The sequence below is a fragment of the Neoarius graeffei genome, chromosome 22, assembly GCF_027579695.1.
Source record: "Neoarius graeffei isolate fNeoGra1 chromosome 22, fNeoGra1.pri, whole genome shotgun sequence".
Taxonomy (NCBI): Eukaryota; Metazoa; Chordata; class Actinopteri; order Siluriformes; family Ariidae; genus Neoarius; species Neoarius graeffei.
Genome location: NC_083590.1, coordinates 17,961,339 through 17,982,241, shown reverse-complemented (window position 1 = coordinate 17,982,241; position 20,903 = coordinate 17,961,339). Strand labels below are relative to the sequence as shown.

General features: G+C 40.8%; 2 protein-coding genes across 28 annotated transcripts in view; both read right to left on the bottom strand.

Moving 5' to 3' along the window:
- LOC132870726 (protein NLRC5-like) overlaps positions 1 to 20,903 on the bottom strand; it is a 930,547-nt gene that overhangs the window by 697,062 nt on the left and 212,582 nt on the right. The window lies entirely within an intron of this gene.
- On the bottom strand, positions 8,617 to 18,971 carry LOC132870717 (uncharacterized). Of its 3 annotated transcripts, XM_060904512.1 has the most exons (9): positions 18,724 to 18,971; positions 15,762 to 16,055; positions 15,358 to 15,493; positions 14,357 to 14,447; positions 14,167 to 14,267; positions 13,721 to 14,053; positions 12,800 to 12,953; positions 12,086 to 12,186; positions 8,617 to 11,590 (listed from the first exon to the last, which is right to left on the bottom strand). In XM_060904512.1, exons 6-9 carry the CDS (start codon positions 14,009 to 14,011, stop codon positions 11,336 to 11,338), a joined length of 801 nt encoding a protein of 266 aa, XP_060760495.1. In that variant the 5' UTR covers positions 14,012 to 14,053; positions 14,167 to 14,267; positions 14,357 to 14,447; positions 15,358 to 15,493; positions 15,762 to 16,055; positions 18,724 to 18,971; the 3' UTR covers positions 8,617 to 11,335. The 3 variants fall into 3 exon arrangements, with proteins under 3 accessions (XP_060760495.1, XP_060760494.1, XP_060760496.1); XM_060904511.1 differs by lacking the exon at positions 18,724 to 18,971 and having other exon boundaries at positions 14,167 to 14,270; positions 15,762 to 16,290; XM_060904513.1 differs by lacking the exons at positions 14,167 to 14,267; positions 18,724 to 18,971 and having other exon boundaries at positions 15,762 to 16,291.

Sequence of the window (20,903 nt, the reverse complement as noted above, 5' to 3'; positions counted from 1 at the left end):
GGGACTGATAATTCTATGGGACTCACAAATACAGTGGTGCTTGAAAGTTTGTGAACCCTTTAGAATTTTCTATATTTCTGCATAAATATGACCTAAAACATCATCAGATTTTCACACGAGTCCTAAAAGTAGATAAAGAGAACCCAGTTAAACAAATGAAACAAAAATATTATACTTGGTCATTTATTTATTGAGGAAAATGATCCAATATTACATATCTGTGAGTGGCAAAAGTATGTGAACCTTTGCTTTCAGTATCTGGTGTGACCCCTTTGTGCAGCAATAACTGCAACTAAACATTTCCGGTAACTGTTGATCAGTCCTGCACACCGGCTTGGAGGAATTTTAGTCCATTCCTCTGCACAGAACAGCTTCAACTCTGGGATGTTGGTGGGTTTCCTCACATGAACTGCTCGCTTCAGGTCCTTCCACAACATTTCGATTGGATTAAGGTCAGGACTTTGACTTGGCCATTCCAAAATGTTGACTTTATTCTTCTTTAACCATTCTTTGGTAGAACAACTTGTGTGCTTTGGGTCGTTGTCTTGCTGCATGACCCACCTTCTCTTGAGATTCAGTTCATGGACAGATGTCCTGACACTTTCCTTTAGAATTCGCTGGTATAATTCAGAATTCATTGTTCCATCAGTGATGGCAAGCCGTCCTGGCCCGGATGCGGCCCGCGGGCCGTAAAATGCCCAGGTCTGCTGTAGTTTATTTTGTGAAGCGCCCTCTTGTGTCTGAAATTGGAAATGTGTTTATCATTCTGCCTGAAAATTTCTGTACATGATCATATACAGTGGAAACTCCATATAATGAAATACTGAATTATATAACGAACTTTTTTCTCTGGTCCCAGTGAACTTTCTCTCAGGTGTGAGGGATTTGATCTCAGAGCTGAAGCGAGAGCAGCACAGCCTTCATCTGAGACACCACAACACTCCAACCTGCAGAGACACAATGACACACACTTCATTGCCTCAGTTTATGAACATCAACGTTTGCTTTGATGTTTTTGCTTTGCTTTCTAATGAGCTCTTGGAGAAGTCGTTCGCTCAGAGGTTCACACACTTTTTAAACCCCAGAGTGTGAATGTTTCAATGGTTTATTCAGGACTGACAAGAACAAGTATGACTGTTTTCTTTAGACAGAATGTGTTTGTCTACGATTCTGACTCGGATGAAGATTAGACCATGTTTTATTATTAAAGAAAACCAGGTAATGTCAAAGTCTTCAAAAACTTTTTTGCAAACACGGAGTGAATTTTTTTTCTGAGGAGAAATGATCACTTCATAACTAATATTTTACTTTTACAGAAAATTTTAATTGATAACACTGTATACAACTATTAACTGCTGCTTTAGTGAGTTATTGTGACTCTCAGAGAGATGATCTTACACCAGTGTCTCCACTTTACAGTGAGGATTCTCCAGTAGAGCACAGAGACGCTTCACTCCTGAGTCTTCTAGTTTATTCCCAGACAGATCCAGTGTCTTCACAGTCAGATGCAGTTCTCTCAGACTGGAGGTTTCTGAGTTGAGCACTGAGACCAGAGCTTTAGCGCTTCTCCTTTCAACTGTCTCACAACTGATCCTGAAGAGAATAAAATAATACATAATAAACTCACACAAATGATCAAACAGGTCCTCAAATCTTTCACTGCACCATTTCATTTTCATGAAGTCAGCTAGGATTGGCTCCAGCTTTCCTGCGATCCTGATGGATAAACGGTTTCGATAATGAATGGACAAATAAAAGGTTGCAGCAACCAGCCTGTAGCAGGCATGTGGTCATGCCCCTTATCATGGTAATGTGTGTTACAGGAATGTCTGGACATAGATGAGTGTGCAGCTCAGACTGGCCCCTGTGTTCCCAACTCCATCTGCATCAATACAGCAATGAGTTAATGATTATAAGACACCACAACTGACTGTTTTTAGCTCTGTGACATCCTTTTGTCCATATTTATACACAGTGTTGGGAGTAACGCGTTACAAAAGTAACGAATTACTGTAATGCATTGCTTTTTGCAGTAACGTGGTAATGTAAGGCATTACAGAAAAAAATTTGGTAATATTTTACTCGGTGCAAATGTCAGTAACGCGTGGTACAATGCATTTTTAACCTGGAATGAAGTGGTGGTTTTTTTTCCTTCTTACAAATTCGCCAAAATCACCGTGAGATCAGCAGAGGTGAAACGTCCACGCAAAATGTTTCGCTTCCTTTTCCTTTAGGCTAGTCAGACAGGAGAGAGAGATGAGTGAACCTGCAGCTGATCTAATGTCGGATAGCACATTCTGCAGATGGGCACACGCCCATTACTTTAAGTTTGTGAAAAATAAGGATGTGAAGAACATTGTAGTCAAATGCACTTTGTGTGCTAAACCTAAAGAACTGTCCACTTCCCGAAATAGCACCAGTAATTTAACTCAGCATTTACAGAGGTGCCATAGTAACATGAAGTTAGCAAGGAAGCAAGCGGAGGATGAGAGTGGCGATAAAATCACAAAGCAGCCAAAATTAACGTTCTGCCGCTCTGAGATGCTCCTTCAGCCTCAAGAGGTTAGGAGACTTGTGGCAGAGTATGTTGTTGAAGATATGCTGACAGTTTGTTTACATTTTTGCCCTGTATAACTGTTTTTTTTCTGGTCGGAAGTCAGACTAAAGTGATTGAGCTGCCTTTCCTTCAAGGGCTAATAGGCCTAAGCACTTCAATATCATTAAAAGCACTTTGATTTTGTTATTTCTAATTCTGTTTTTCGAAATGTGACTGGGTAGCCTCATAGCTAGTAGTCATTGTCTAGCTGTGATTTAAAAGGCTTGTGTTTTTTTTCAGGCCAGTTTTATTGTAGGCTACGATTTGCCATATGATGTTCATTTTTGTTAAATTTCTGCACTCTTAAAACGAATGTGTTGGAAATCAACACATCTTTTGTGCAAGTTTAATTTCAACAAGAGTTGTGTTATATTTCAGAAATGTTTAACACCAAAATTGCACAAATAACACACATAATGTGATAAAATGAACAAAAGTTCTGTTGTCCCAATCTGGACATAGAGATGTGTTAAAAAACAACGCAAGTTGTGTTATTTTCAACACGTGTTTTAAGAGTGTGAAATGGAGTCATATCCCTTAGGGCTAATCTTTTTTTTTTTTTTATAAAGCATGAACTATGCTTAATGCTGTAAACTTGAAAACAATCAGTCCCGTCGCGACAGGGGCGCAGATACGTTTTTTGAACTGGGGGGGACAAAGCTGCCAGCAAACCAACCTCACCCCCAACATGTGTTGTGCGAGGAATATACTCTGATGCCCTCAGGGCGGCGACATTACTCAGCTAAGACAAAAAAAAAAAAAAAAAAACATCACTCCATCCCTGCAACCGTTAGCTTAGGCCTACTAATAAATAAAGAGTAGGAATAGAGCACACCTGTGATGTCTGGTGCTCTCATGTGCTATTTACCACTGACACGACAGGACAGGCCCGGCGCCAGAATTAAAATATTCAGGGGGCGATCAGTTTATCAGAGGGGGCGGTGTTAAAAAATAAATAAATAAACCGCTCCGGATGGGACGTGCCTTTGAGCGTGCATAATGGGTGCGCTCGTATTATTTCATATGCTTGTGTATTTTCAATATATTTAGGCTACACCTCTGTAAGAGAGTAAGAGTATACAGAGCAAGTAATAAGAGTATTTTTTTATTTTTATTTGAACGTATAGGCCCATGAGCTCCTGTCCTGCATTGTCAAAACTGAGCCAACAAATGATCTGAGCCAGGCAGGAGACAGCTCCACATAGCACTCCATCATGAGCGTAAACAACACAGCGCAAAATGACAGTTACACAACGGGTCAATGATCAACCTCTTCATTTAAACAATACGAATATACACTTATCTCACCATAATTAGTCCATATCTTCACATAAAATACTGTGTGGGACTGGAAGCATATGCTAGTAGACTGAAGAGACGGTTCAGATGGCTCTGCTGAAGAAGTCTGCAAGGCTGTGTCTGGTGGTGCTGCTGGTGAACAATGTCTCGGATCCTCTGGAGGAGGCTTACTAGATTTAATCCACTTTCGTCTATCCATCTTTAAGCCAAGCACTTGACTAGCTGTCTTGAATGGCATTGACACCATGCAATCGACTCGATATACAATATAATGTAGCCTAGCAACCACATATCCCGCGCAACCCTCAACCTATCAAATTGCTTTGAACAATTGCCATTTCAGTTTGTTTTAAAAGTAATTAATTTAGTTTATTTGTTAAATATTTGATATTATTGAATAGTTTAGGCTACTATTTTGCAGTATTTCATTGTTATTATTATAATTTTTTTTCCAACTCTCGCAACTGAGGGGGCGGGGTGGTTGACTTGAGGGGGCGTCGCCCCCAAACGCCCCCTCGTAGCGCCAGGCCTGCGACAGGATGTCATGTGGGTTGAATGTGCACAATCAATATGCATAATATGCCCCATAATATGCACAATCCCGCCGGGGGGGGCACGAGCCCGGGCGCGGAAAAAAAAAAAGGGTCCCCCCCCCCCCAAAAAAAAAAAAAAACAAGACGGATGGGGGGGGGGCGCCAGCAGGGGGTCTCGCCCGGGGAGTAAATCACTCTAGGATCGCCACTGCGTGTCGGGGTCCTGAACTAGGAGCTGTCCCCGATATGCCCATAGACATCCTATTATTACGTAGACGGAGCATTGGCTGTTCTGACGCGAGAAATACGGTCGCCATCTCGGAGTGGTGAGATAAGCGCGAGATACTCATATATATCAAGGTAACGTCTATTACTGCACCACACTACACGACTGAAGAAGAAGACAAGAGACAAGATGCCAGGCTGGTGCTCAGCGTACTCCTGCTCAAACGAGCGAACCGTTTCAAACAGAAGCAGGGGGATTACTTTTCACAAGTAAGATTTAACATTACCGTACTATTTGTTGTTTTTTTTAAATAGTATATTACCAGAGCTGAGAAGGAGCTAAGAGACCTAAATCGTCATCAGGTAGCACTAGTCTAATACATAAGAGTATGACAATAATAGACATGAATGAAATTAAATATGATAAAGTCGAAATAAATGAAGAAATTATGATGATTGTGAACGCCAACGGGTATAAATGTACAGTCTAGATTGTGTTAGGGGTAGGGCTGTTAACCTACGTTAGCCTGTCAAATTTTTCTCGGTTTCAAAAAAAAAAAGTTTGTCGGTTAAAATAACCTGTAAATAACAGTAGAGGAAATGCTACAAGATTACACTTCGCCATCTCTTATAAATTCACTGACTAGATTAATTTCCCCTTTGATATGTTCTTAATCTATTTAAAGAAAATACACACATTTGAATCATTATAATGGATTTAGATTGTTAAAACCGCATTTTATTTAAAAAAGTGTCCCACTTTACCTGAATTTACCCTATCCATTGCAACAGATTGGTGGTTGTAGCCGATAGAAAAACCTTAAGCTGTTTATATCTAATGTATTTAGTATTCACACATTTTTTGTAGGATATTAATCACCGTTTCCTCAACTTCAACAATCTCTGACGTCTGTTCACTTAATATCAGGATATTCTATTAACGTGAAGCCAACTATGAATTTTAACCCCGCCGCTATCCTTTATCATAGCTACATGTATGACAAAAAAATGCGAGCCAGCGCATTACACTGAGTGCAGCGTATCACCACTCCAAGATGGCGGCCCCGCGTCTCGTCAGCGCTTTTAGAATTTACGTTGAATGCTCCGTCTAATAGGATGTCTATGGATATGCCTGTCAAACTTGTTGTGGGTAACCATAGCAACCAAGCTTGAGCTCGCAACCTGTGCAGTCTGCGCAGCTCAACCAACCGAATATCAGTCTTTGTTTTGTTTTATGTGAGTTATTGCAACTATGTATGTACTGCTGTGCACCTCAATAAACCGAATGGTAATTAGTCTTTTGATTTTTCCGTGAGGTTTGCCTTATGCAAAGAAAGACAGCATAGATGTTTTTTCCTCCCTATAAGTGGGGGGGGACCGAACGAGGTGAATTTAAATCGGGGTGGGACGAATACCCACGGGCGCAGATAGAGGGGGGGACGGGGGGGATTCGTCCCACCCAGATTTAAATTCACCTCGTTCGGTCCCCCCCACTTATAGGGAGGAAAAAACGTCTATGCTGTCTTTCTTTGCATAAGGCAAACCTCACGGAAAAATCAAAAGACTAATTACCATTCGGTTTATTGAGGTGCACAGCAGTACATACATAGTTGCAACTGCGCAGACTGCACGGGTTGCGAGCTCGAGCTTGGTTGCTATGGTTACCCACAAGTTTGACAGGCATATCGGGGACAGCTCCTCCTAGTTCAGGACCCCAACACGGCATGATGAAGGGTGCCAAAAGGCAGAAAACGATTGCATCGTTTAAAAAAAAAAAAAAAACGACTAAGTAAACTGTGCCTTACTTTATCATATCACCTTGCAATGTTTTGATAGTCTGTTCAAAGTAATGTCGTAGTGAAAGTAAAATCGTACGGAGTAGAGAAGCCTTTCTGGTAGCCTCCTCCTTTCGGTGGCAGCCTGTAGATACAGTGCTCAGAAGGCAGTTTTAATGTTTAATCTGGCGTTCCCTGCCATAATTTCAGCGAGCATATTGTTTCATAAGGAAACTTTGCGAAGAGTTGTTGACTGACTGCCGCTCACGCAACACACAGGCAGAGTTAGAAAGTCAGGATGCACTGGTTTACACTTTACACACACACACGTAGCCCAGCCTCTCGCTATGTTTAACAGTTGGAACTTAGCTGTTTTAAAACTAGTTTTGCAATTTCTGTGCGTGATGATAATGTGTAAACTTTGGATTTCCATAGGCTATGTTAAAATGTTATCATTGTCCTGGCCTGCAGGTAGTTCCTGGTGATGGCAGTGAGGGAGGTGAAATAACATGTATACACACTACCGTTCAAAAGTTTGGGGTCACCCAGACAATTGTGTTTTCCATGAAAAGTCACACTTTTATTTACCACCATAAGTTGTAAAATGAATAGAAAATATAGTCAAGACATTTTTCTGGCCATTTTGAGCATTTATTCGAGCCCACAAATGTGATGCTCCAGAAACTCAATCTGCTCAAAGGAAGGTCAGTTTTATAGCTTCTCTAAAGAGCTAAACTGTTTTCAGCTGTGCTAACATGATTGTACAAGGGTTTTCTAATCATCCATTAGCCTTCTGAGGCAATGAGCAAACACATTGTACCATTAGAACACTGGAGTGAGAGTTGCTGGAAATGGGCCTCTATACACCTATGGAGATATTGCACCAAAAACCAGACATTTGCAGCTAGAATAGTCATTTACCACATTAGCAATGTATAGAGTGGATTTCTGATTAGTTTAAAGTGATCTTCATTGAAAAGAACAGTGCTTTTCTTTCAAAAATAAGGACATTTCAAAGTGACCCCAAACTTTTGAACGGTAGTACACATATACATACATATATATATATATATATATATATATATATATATATATATATATATATATATATATACACACAAAATGGAATCATTTGCTGACAGCTCAGTCCCCCCCAGTTCAAAAATCCTATCTGCGCCCCTGCGAATCCCACCTGTTCCCACCGTCTATCTGCGCCCGTGCATCGCGAGATCTCAGTCTTAAGGGGGGCTTATGAAATCCACCAGGGGAGCACCACTATTATTAGCTTATTTTTGCACACTATTTGGGCAGCCCTAATCCCGCACAGTAATCATCACATTAAACATAACCAACAGCAAACATGACCGGACCAGCAACAGCCTGCAACATCAGTCCCCTCTCTCTCTCACACACGCGCGCACGCACACAACAAGTACACATAACGTATTAGATCACAAGCAGCATCTCAAACTAAACAAAACAAACAAACAAAAACGCCACGGCGGGTGCATTTCAAAGCAACCAAGAGGGGTAGCTACCAATTGCCATTACACACACACACACACACACACACACCAACAACAGCTGGAGTGTGCACATGACATTAGATGACAAGCAGCATCTCAAACTAAACAAAAAAAATGCCACGGTGGGTGCATTTCAAAGCAACCAACAGAGGGGTAGCTACCAATTGCCATTACTTACACACACACCTCGAGCACCAGGGTTCTTACGCCAAATTGTGACAGATTAGGAACAAAGTTGCCAGTGTTGGGGTTTTGAACCAAAGAGATGTGTCAAAAATGACACATTCTGTGTAAAATTGACACATGTTGTGAGTGTGTTCAGGGACAACACATCTTGTGTCAAATTTGACACATTCATTGTGCTGGTCATTTTAACACAGTTTGTGTCAGGTAATTTTACACATAAATGTGCTACTTTAGCACAAATTTTAAGCCATATGTTTTCAACACCAAACTTGTGTCAGTTCTATTTAACACACAAATGTGTAATTTGTTCCTTTTTTACACTATAGATGTGCAGAATCATATCACTCTAATGAGTCATTACAACCCATGATAGGCTGATAACTTTAAACCTGAAAAAGTGATGTGTTAAAAGCAACTGTACAGTGACACAAGTAAATGTTTGTGACTATAAAGATAAAAGACAAAACATGTACACATTAATTCACTCCATTTATTATCACCCTCAAAGTACATATGATACATATAATATAATACCAGCCAACTGAAAAGAAAAAAGTCTTATCAAGTATTAAAAATTGAGTTCATCATAACATTCTTTAAGAAATATATAGGCTCCAACATTAGAGGAAAAAACAGTTCAGAACTTACAAGACCTTGTACCTTGGGTTAAGATACAGTTCATCTGAATGAAAACTCTGCATTATCAATGGGTCTAACATCTGCCACATCCGTTATACTTATCATTTCACAATCGTTCGTTTTCTGTACAGCATATGCAAAAAAATGATCCACTGTAACAATCCTTACAAGCATAAAAACGGATACATTGTCATTTTGTGGTAAAATATGGAGAATCTCTCCAAACAAAGGCTCACCCTTGCAGTCTGCCTTCAGAATCAGTACACAGCCTGTCCTACAAGTGTGACCAAACATGCTGACACTGAGTCACATAGACAGTGCTGTTTAAAGTAAGGTCCGGTTGACTCTCAGGTTGTCAAGCACAACATTAGCTTTTTGTAAGGAACTAATGATAACGGGCTATGCATTTGTAATTTCAATTTTCTTAAAAAAAAAAAAAAAAACGGCTCACCAAGCTTGAAATGGTACATCTGCTGAACTTGATGCTTATAACTTAACGTTTTTGAAATATTTTTGAAATTTCCAACAATATGAGCATGTCTTTTTAAAGGATTATGCTTTGATTCAAACCGCATGCACCACATTTGAGAAATGGGTCCAAACATTACCATCATGCGGGGATAATGTATCATAAAATGATGCTTGGGTATGAGGTTTCTTTCATAAAGCTTTTTAAACATCGTGTGGTGTTCAATAATCAGTTGCTTCAAAAAAGCTGCAAGGCCATAAGTAACAACAGGCGCAAAAACAATGCTGCATATCTCCCTTAACAAAATGAAAAGATGCCAATGTTGGCTTGTCGGACTTACAAGATCCCCAATTAAAAAGGGTAAAACCTGAATAAGACACCACATCTGTGATGCAGTCTGTTTTACTGCATTGTCAGATGTTCTCAAATTAAGGATTACAGTTGGCTTGTTTTTCTCATTTCCGTAACCATAGTCAAAACTTGTCATTCTATGATTCAGGAGTTCAAGATCAAAAAGCGTTTCCTCGTAAATGAAATGACGTAACATTAACCTGACCTCTAAAGGGGCCACTCCCTCGAGTATATCATGCATAATGTCTACACAAGTGTTCTCTGTAACATGAAAATAATGAAGTTTGTTTAAACAAGAGTTCTCTTTAACTCCAGTTGAAGACGGATCATTGAGCACGACATGCTGCTCATAGTTTTCTTGAGTACGCTTCTCAATGTTATCTTCATCAAAAATAGACTGGGCACCTGCTTTGTCAACCATACAAAAGTGACAGTACTTGTTTGATGAAAAGCTTTCCGTATATCCACACAGGGAATGGATAGCCAAATTGTCTGCTGTTAAAACGCAGATCGTTCCATACAGTTTAGAGCTACGCCCTAGAATGTTTACGTCTACACCAGCAGTTTCAAGAAGTCTAATGTCCTCTATCAGTGGTTCCAAAATCTTACCATATCCATATGTATCTCGGTCAATTGAATTAAACAAAAGACATAAGTGAATATTTGACAGTGAAGAATTATATTCTGGTGGGAGATTTTTCAAACAAAAATAAACGGCACCCATTTTGTGAATTTTTGTTTTTGTACCCAAAGGATTGGTTGTTTCCACGTCATCGAAATACAACTGTATTTGCAGGGCTTGAGGACATTTCTTAAACAAAGGGTGAGACGAGAACTGAGAGCCATCACAGTAGTTCTGCATTTTCCCTTCACTTTGCTTTCTGTACTCCATGTAAACCTTTTGCATCTGATCATTACTAAACAAAAACTTAGTCTCAATTATAGACACATACTGACATGTATCTGCTGCCAACACCTGTTTCACTTGTCCCTGTTTTCTTGCTGTGTCTGCCCTATGACCAAGAAATATTTCTTTTGGTTTTACCATATCAAAATTTTCTTCAAAATATTTGTTCATTTTGAAAGGTGTGTCTACATCTTTAAACATTTGTTTAGCAGTTTCAAATTCTTGTAGTAACGACTGGACAGGCTCACAGTCAAGTGGTACCTGCGTATTACTTAACAATTGAGTGGTCGAGTGCTGAAGGCTAGATACAGTTCTCTCTAACACCTCTTGTGTACATGAAACATTTCTTGTTACATCTGCTAAAGTTATATTCGAAGAACAGTACATTTTTGCAACAAAGGAGGCAACAGTGTCACTAGGAATGGCAGCTTGAGATGGAATACACAATGCTGTTTCTTCAGTACCAGGTGTGTTACTTGACATTGCATAGGCTGAGGTCTGAATGTCAGTAGATTCAAAAGAGTCATTAAAAGACACATTATCCATTTGTGGTGTTGTGGACTGGTGGTGTCTACGTAGATGTTTCGAAAATGAATTGAAGTTATGGTAAGTCCTTGGACAGCCATCTTGGCTGCAAATTATCGTCATATTTTGTCCATCTGATAAAGCGTGTACTTCACGAAGATGCCAGATTACTTTCTTGATGTCTGTAGGTAGTAACTGTTTACACTTTGGACATGTATACATGTTGTTGAGTGATTACTGAGCAGCTTGAAGCTCTGAGAGAAGTTCTAGTACCTTGGCTCGCTTGTTGGTTGAGATGGTTACGTCATACACATTCAAAGAAGGTGAAAACAGAGCTGAGCTGTGGTGGATATGCCAAGTTACACACCCAGTAAAGCTTGAACAGCTTGTCAATTGCGCAGGTCAGGCCATCAGCAACGGGAATGGTCACGTGGTCATTCCTGGCAGTGATGACGTACTGTCGTGTCGGACTCTTCAGGCTTCCAATGCAGACCACTTGTGGTTGGGTCCTTGATTCCATCTCAGTGTCAGTATAGAGGGATTCAAAGTTGGTTCCAGTCTGAGATGATTTAAAAGATGAGAGAGAGGGAGAGAGAAATACATCATCAATAATACTTAATAGCAAGCTTCACTTCACTGATTGAAAGGTATGAAGCATACCAGTGGAGGGTAGTCAAATGAACACCAAGTATAGCCAAATTAACTATACATAAATTGATATCATGCCTTGTTCTTACACCAGCTTTTTATATGACCCACCTTCATTAAACTGTGTGAATTTCAGTTAACATATTATTAATATCCAGAACATTGTGGTGAGGTGTTCTAATGCATAGCCCTTGCATGCAGATGGGATCGCCGGCAATCCCATTCAGTATTTGCAGAAACAAAAAAGCTTAACTACATTATAAGAATATGGCTATGACAGCCTTAAGTAACAGATTAAAACATGGTCATTACCATTTTGGTGACAATAAGGTCATAACAGAGGCTCTGCAGGAAAGGGTTTTAAAAAGGTTAAAAAAAAAAGTCATTGGTATCCTTTGAAACATACCTGCACAAAATCAACAAGAAAAGATATCGCAGATTTAACACTGCAGCGACTTCCTGGCATCGGTGGCAGAAGATGGGTGAGAACTGTGTAGCATCTTTCATCTGAAAATGAAAGCAGAAAAATAGTACAGCAGCAGTGCTTTAATTTCACATTCACCAAAGCGTGTGTGTTATAACACTGACATATTTAATACAATTGCACACAACACAACAATAATCTCATCTCATCTCATTATCTCTAGCCGCTTTATCCTGTTCTACAGGGTCGCAGGCAAGCTGGAGCCTATCCCAGCTGACTACGGGCGAAAGGCGGGGTACACCCTGGACAAGTCGCCAGGTCATCACAGGGCTGACACATAGACACAGACAACCATTCACACTCACATTCACACCTACGGTCAATTTAGAGTCACCAGTTAACCTAACCTGCATGTCTTTGGACTGTGGGGGAAACCGGAGCACCCGGAGGAAACCCACGCGGACACGGGGAGAACATGCAAACTCCACACAGAAAGGCCCTCGCCGGCCCCGGGGCTCGAACCCAGGACCTTCTTGCTGTGAGGCGACAGCGCTAACCACTACACCACCGTGCCGCCCCACAACAATAATAAAAAAAAAATTAGAAAAAAACCTCAACAACGGAGAAAAGGTGGCAGAGGGCCTGTAATATGATGACAATTAGACAATCACATGATACACATGTAAACACACATACCATCAGTCTGGTCATCCAACTGCTCGATAAGAGAGGCAACCACACCCTTCTCCTTGGCAGCTACTGCTTTCAGCTTTGGAATGATACTCGGTTCCCATTTTCTGATGAACTGGTCTGATTTCCCGTCAGTCATTTTGCCAAACTCAACATCCAGCTAACAAAAAGAGAAAACAACATCTTAAAAATAGTATAAGGGAAATTTTTACTAACAATGTCATAATGACCAAGGAAAACAGGATTCTATTATGTGTTGAAATGTTTGTCTATTGTCTGGAACTGGGGTTAGGCAGAAGAGACTCTCAGTGGGACAATCCTGGCTAAATACAGTATATCACAGAAGTGAGTACACCCTCACATTTTTGCAGATGTTTATCTTTTCATAGGACAATACTAAAGAAATGAAACTTTGACACAATGAAAAGTAGTCAGTGTACAGCTTATATAACTGTTTAAATTTATTCTTCACTCAACATAATTAACAATACAGCCATTAAGGTGGCAACAAAAGTGAGTACACCCCCATGTTAAAATCCCATAGAGAGGATCATGATCTGCTTGAGTAGTCACAGTACATGTTGATATGCCTGTTTCGTTTGGTGAAATTCAGCTTCCCAATGTTGACGGCATTCATGCAGCCCCAAACCATGTCAGTCCCACTACCATGCTTGACTGTAAGCATGGGGCACTTTTCTTTGTACTACTCACTTGGTTACCACCACACATGCTTGACACCATCTAAAACCAATTTGTTTATTTTGGTCTCATCAGAGACAAACAGACTAAGGATATGGATTGCTGGAACCATGTCCTGTGGTCTGATGACACCAAGATAAACAAATTGGTTTTAGATGGTGTCAAGCATGAAACAATGATTCTGTGATATACTGTAAAGGTTAAAAAAAGTTACAATGGCAGACGTACCAAACTTGGCATATCCAGAAAGCGTGGATATTTCTCAAAGATGTCGCCCATGGAGGGGGAGTCCTTGGAGATCCATGCCCTGCGGCTGTTGTATGTTTGTTCCATTCCCGACTTTATTGATGGAATGTTCTCTGAGGTGGGTCGGAGGCGTCTCATCAGAGTGATCCATTCACTGCAGTCCTGCTGGCCCTCTTCTGATCCTGGCCCTCGTGGTATTGACAGAGAACCCCTTTTGCGCTTGTAGCGACGCTGACTGGTGTCTAATTTTCGACGGATGTTCCTGAGCCTCATTTCCAAGAATCCGCAATGGGACAAAGGATCATAAAAATGCTCCTGAGGTAATGAGAGTAAAATAATCAAATAAATACCGGTATTACTATTAACCAAAAATGTGAACTTGTGACTTGGACTCGAGTCAGACTCAAGTCACAATTTTGATGACTTACGACTTAAAATCACAAAATAAGGAATGACTTGCGACTTGACTTGGACTTGATTGGTTGGACTCGAGACTTGTGACTTGCAAATTAGTGACTTTGTCCCACATCTGCTATTAACATCAAAATTGAAATATTTTTAATGTTGCTAACAAGGGGGATATGGAAAGACAGGTAAGTGAGTAGTGTAATTACTTACAAATCCTTCTCCTTCCACTTGGATGCGCAGCAATGGGAACACACTGATTATAGCCTTGGCTAAAGCGACTTTTTCAGTGCCTGGTGGATAACTATGAGAACACAAAGAAACCACATTCAGTGTATCAAGTTAACATATGTGAAATGCCCCCTTTTGTCAAGAAAACAAATAATCAAACTAACAAAATTCAGTCTAGTTTTACCTCATATCCAATTCTAACACAAAATATGTACTTACTACTTACAGACAAATAATATCCTAGGCTCCAGTGTTTAAGGTGACTGTAAAAACAATACTGGAAATTGTGGTGTAAAGACAGACTAGTTCAACTAAGTAGGTAGTGCAAATTATGCAGATAGCGCAGTTGCACATTAAGTACACAGTGTCACAGTATTCTCAAAACAAATAACTGAGCCACAATGAACACCACAAATGACTTCCTAAGGAAGGCAGAGCACACTTTTTTGTATTGTTTTTGTTACTTTTCTTTTTTTGTTTTATGAGTCACACCTGAGTACAAGTCGCAGGACCAGTCAAATCATGAAAAAAGTGTGACTTAATAGTCTCAAATACAGTAATTTGAGAAAACTTAACCCAATTTCTTCATTCAATGCAACTGTGGGCTCAGTGTCATTAGCCTAACAGCAGAAGGCAAAATAACACCAAGGGTGCATTTGTAAACTGCCGCTCCGAGCATACAACAGTTAGAGCTCTCCTTCCTTTATAAAAAGTAGAACACTTATTTTTGTCGTTTTTGTTTTTACAAACCATAGTGCTGTATTCTCTTTTCAGAAAAAGGCAATCTATCACTCCCGTATACACATACATGCACACAAACACACGCACACACTCAGATAAAATACAGTTTTGTACATACAGTACATGCACATACATTAGGTGTACACAGTTGTGTATACGCACGGTCCTGCACACTTCATGCTGTATTGCTAAAATTCTGTGGGAAAGAAGCCATCTTTTCATTGTGACAATGGGAAACTTACAAGCCATGCTTCTCCACGAGGTCTGCGACACACACTTTCACCAGAAGTCGTCTTGACTCTGTTTTCAGTGTCCCTGTTTTTTGATGTTCATCAATGATCTGAGGGGCTTTTTTCTGCAGTAAAGGCTGCAGGCACACTAAAAGGCAAAAAGTATGCTGAAATTATTGGCCACATGTAAGAAAATACACTAGTATTAAGGCTGTGTGGGTTTTAAGTTATGCATGTTATGTATTTACTTCAGATCAACTGCCTGATCCAAAAAGCAACCATGCTATATTTCAAATTATTTGCAGGGGTACTGGCCAAAAATACATAAACTATGGCATTAACACAGTATCAGTCTTGAGTCTTGACATGTATACACTCAAATATAAAAAATATAAATATAGATTATATAAAAATACCTCTGTTTGACAGATGTTTCCAGAATTTGTCTGGGTTGGTGCTTCTGTCTTAACCATGAAGATCTGGAATCTGTCGAAGTTCTTTACAGCCACGGATCTGTCTACATCCACAAATTCTTGAAAGTCTGTGTGGTATTTCAGGACTCTGTCAAATGCAAACCCTGGTTCTTCTGAAAGGGTGTTGTTTACGAGCTGTTCAAGATTGTGAACGTTGTATATCCTTCGTTTGCACTCCTTTTCATTTTTGAATATAGTGGCAAGAACTTGGACAGCTGTGGACACAAGTCCTGGGCCCTGATTGAGAGAGAGAGGATTAGTTTCCAGTGCATTACAGCTAATTTAAAACACAGTAACAGGTGTTGATAATCTAGCCTAGTAGTCACCACACTTAACACAAACATAACGCTGCTGTTCCTCTACCCTACCTAAAACACAAACTTTGAAGCTTCTTTTTAAACTTCGTAGTATCGTCTCCAATTAACAGTGCCTACACAATCTGACGTATAAAATAGTATTGCAGGTTTTTTTTTTGTGAACAGCGTGAATTTCGCACCTGAAACTACACCATTCTCCTAAATATACACGTCATATGAGGTCTATCCAGAAAGAACACGACAATGTTGACCAGCTGCCATTAAACTACAGCCAGACCAGGCCTGCCATATTAACCAAATAAGCTTGATTTTATGACTAAAAACTGTAAAAACCATGACGCTTACATCAAGGGTGTAAAAACGGTGCTGATATTGGTGGGGACATAATTTGGCCAAGCGCCCCAGTGCGCCATGGTTGTCGCACGAAATGTGGCCTACACTGTACAAATGATTGGTTGTCCATTCCTTTGTGTTATTTTGATTTTTAGCACCAGGTACACTTAGTCTTAGACTTAGGCTAACATCTGCATGTATACGGGCAATACATTATCACACAGAGAAAGTGGACATTGAAGTTGCTGTGAATTTCGCTGTAGTGGATGACCTACCCAAAATACAACAACACAATCAATCAAAATTATGTGCTGCTGCTTCATTTTCACACAACTTTTACTATTTTCACACATTTGAAACATCATGTGCTTCCTTTTGAGTTACTGCAATTTCAGAATCTGGAAGTAATGTAGGTATGGGTGCTAGAAGTGTGAAGCGTTTTGGTAGCTTACCGTTGACTGGGTAAAATAATGTCTTATGTCCTCCTTCCGTTTTCTTTTATTGCCCGACATCACTGCCTGTGTGCTGTTTTGCTGTAGCAGCGAGCTGGATGCTGATTTTACCGCTTGCTACTGCTTACAGCCAATGACAACAAAAAACCATAGCAACGTCAAGGCAACGGGAGGTGGGCCAATCAAAAACCATAGCAACGTCAAGGCAACGGGAGGTGGGCCAATCAAAAACCATAGCAACGTCAAGGCAACGGGAGGTGGGCCAATCAAAAACCATAGCAACGTCAAGGCAACGGTGGGCCAATCAAAACTTCATAAAGCTTTTTTACCTGCTGTCCCCACCAATAGTCAGCCGTCTTTGAGAGGTCTGTTCACAACTGAAAATCAGCTGGAAGCGATACCGCGTTTGGTGTTTTTATTCAGCGTTTCCCGCATCGCGGCTTCTCCATTCAAAAATGGTCTGGACATTTTAAACTCAGCTGAGTATTGGTATGGACGCGTCCATACGCATTTTTACGCCCATGTAAAGTCCACACAAAAAACCCGGGATACTGCATATACACTGCTTCCATTCTTGACATTATTTATCATGTCCGAGGGCGGCAAACGGTCTGATTTACTTCGGTATGACTGATGTAGTAGCCCGCTACTCGAAGTCCATGCCTCGCCCTCTCTCCTGGCTGTTACTAGCAGCGGGACCGCAGCCGATAGAAATTCTGTGGCGGGAAAACATTTGCGCTCGCATCCACTTTTACCCAAATACGCCAATGTCCATCAGTCGCGGACTACCGAATCTGTATCCATGCATGCATTCTGTCTTTCTTAAAAAATAATGTTCAGAAGTTAGCTTCACGTCGCGCGCCATATAATTTTATTTTATATCATCAGCTAATCCTCAGCTAGCCTATTGGCTAAGTATTAGCAACCCATTTGCAAGCGAACCATCCAAAGTCACATTTCACAACTTTATTTCTCGACACAAAGCTCTTTAACCGTTAATATAGTCCAAATGTGAATTTGACGAAAATAAATATAATTTGTACACAAGCGTTAATTGTCTTAGCTAACTGTAAGTATCCATAGCTGGCGTAAACCCCAGTGTAATTCTTCACAGAATCACTATCAACAAAACTTGTGAAGCAGGGTTTGATTTTCACCATACCTGTGAAGATACTCAGTCGTCCAGGTACATAGCAATCCGTGGCTGGCAGAAGAGAGCAACTGGACCCGCTTGAAAAGTCCTGAAGACGGACGACGGAGCTGATGATGACGGACGGACGGACGGAGCTGATGATGCCTTTCGGACGAGAGGCGAAGCGTCTTCAAGACTTTTCAAGCAAGTCCAGTTGCTCTCTTCTACCAACCACAGATTTTCACCATACATGTACACAAACAGGGCGGCACGGTGGTGTAGTGGTTAGCGCTGTCGCCTCACAGCAAGAAGGTCCTGGGTTCGAGCCCCGGGGTCGGCGAGGGCCTTTCTGTGTGGAGTTTGCATGTTCTCCCCGTGTCTGCATGGGTTTCCTCCGGGTGCTCTGGTTTTCCCCACAGTCCAAAGACATGCAGGTTAGGTTAACTGGTGACTCTAAATTGTGTGAATGTGAGTGTGAATGGTTGTCTGTGTCTATGTGTCAGCCCTGTGATGACCTGGCGACTTGTCCAGGGTGTACCCCGCCTTTCGCCCGTAGTCAGCTGGGATAGGCTCCAGCTTGCCTGCGACCCTGTAGAAGGATAAAGCGGCTAGAGAGAGAGATGTACACAAACACATGTAAATGTTACGAAATAATAAAACAAATTACTTACGTCTGCTACTGTCTCAGCGTCCGAACTCGTCTGCATCTTGCATTTCAAAAGGATGAAAAGGCGGACGGAAGTATACTTTCAAATGTCCACGGTCGATGTGATTGGACAACGAGAAGGGCCGTTAGTTTCTCACTCTTAGTAAGATTCAGAAATGTATCTTATTTAAATTTTTCCCCCTTCAGTTTTATGACCTTTCAGGAGCTGCTAGGCATATGTATAGTGTTTTCTTAATTTTATTTTAAGTTAATAAATTGTTCACTAATGTTCATTCTCTAACACAGTGTGTCATTGTGGGAAACAAGGAGTTACACATTCTGTGTAAAAATTACACAAAAGCTACACAAATAGTGTCAAAATGTTGTCTACACATCACAGTGTGTTGTTTTTTGACACATCTCTTTTTGCAGAGTATATCCATATTTAAGAAAGCGCGGAAACTAGCTGCTGTCTGCTAGCTGGCATAAACTCGCGCTTCATTTTCCACCCAAAAATGCGGGTAACTGACTGTTGCTTGGCAACACTGACTGACGTAATTACATAGCCAAACTTTCCAACAAACTCACACGGTTTTAATATGTTGAATGTCTTAGTGATTATGCAACACTGGAAGTTTTAACCCAAAGCGAGTACAATAAAATGAAATTAGGATTTTATTTATCTATTTATTTATTTATTTGAGATCTGTGATTGTGATCTGGCTTGGGTGGGCGGGCCAGGCGGGCCCATGCATATTGGTGGGCGGGCACTGCCCCCAATGGCCCGCCCACAGCGACGGGTGTGAAAACAATAAAGGCATAGAAATACTAATTTTGTATCCTGTCATATCTTTAGACATTACAATACAATACAGTTCAATTAATGTTAATATGAATAGGCCAGTGGCGGCTGCTGGTTTTTAAAACAGGGGAAGCCCATTTTACGCATTCATCGTAAAACCTGTAGGCCGGATATCAAAGCATAGAAAGGTGTGCCCCATTAGCATAGTGAACTAGACAACCCTACCTAGTGGCAGAAAGTATTTTTGCTTGTACATTTCATGTTATAGTCTGGCTTGCCAGGCTAGTGCCTCATATCCTTAATCAAAAATATCAAACATCCAAAAATCACTGGCTATTCAACGAAGAGCCTTGAACATCATACCCTGATATGCAACACAGAGTCTTTAACACAACACCCAGCTGTGCAACACATCCTTGAACATCTTCTGCAACACAGTCTGGAAATTCATAACCAGGTAGGCTATGCAACACACAGAACCTTGAATATTATACCCAGGTATAACCTATAACACAGAGCCCACCATTCTCTTAACATTACTGAACAATATACACACTTCAGATTCATGAACATTATATGATGCACACTATTTATACACAAATTCTGCCCTCCGCTCCTTTTCCAGAAAATGGTCTGTGACCCTGTCATACTAGCTGGTTGTGCTTTCCAGAGACTTCACCAATTTCTGTTAGCAGCTAGCACTGCAGATCCCAATAAGGCTCAAGCTAGCCTACAACCAGATTGAACTACAAATGAAATAAACGAGTGAATTCACGAATGATCAAACTGATAGAATGGATGAAACGGAGCACAACGAGTAATATTTACATTTACTTACAGAGTAATGTACAGAGACATCAATGAGAAGAAACGTTTATATGAAAACAAAGTCGGATAGCTCTTTGGCACACGACTACACTTTCTCGACATCCGCTGGGGACTCACTGATCATACTTCCGTGTTCCTCGCCGAAGTACCGTCCTCCTCATGTCTTTCAAACACTACCTCCAATAATCCTTTATCAGCCCGGCTTCTTGTCCCTCCCACTGTCTCGTTTAGTCCCAGAGAAGCCCGGCTTCCCTGGAAGTGACGATTTTGTCGATTTTAACCAATAACAACTAGCCGAAATTGGCTGTTCAGAGCCCTCTCATAGACTGCAACGGAAACCCGGCTGCCAGCCATAGAGCCCATTGAAATAAGAAAGGTTACAGCGTGTTGCCAGATTGGGAGGTTTTAAGTGCATTTTAGCGGGTTTTGAACATATTTTGGCTGGAAAACGTCAGCAGTATTTGGCAACGCTGGTTACAGCCTGGCAGCAAAGGTGATTCTCGTAGCGAACTGCAAGTTCGTCAGACATCACTCAAATAAGTTACAGGATAGTTATGAACGTAAATACAATCTTG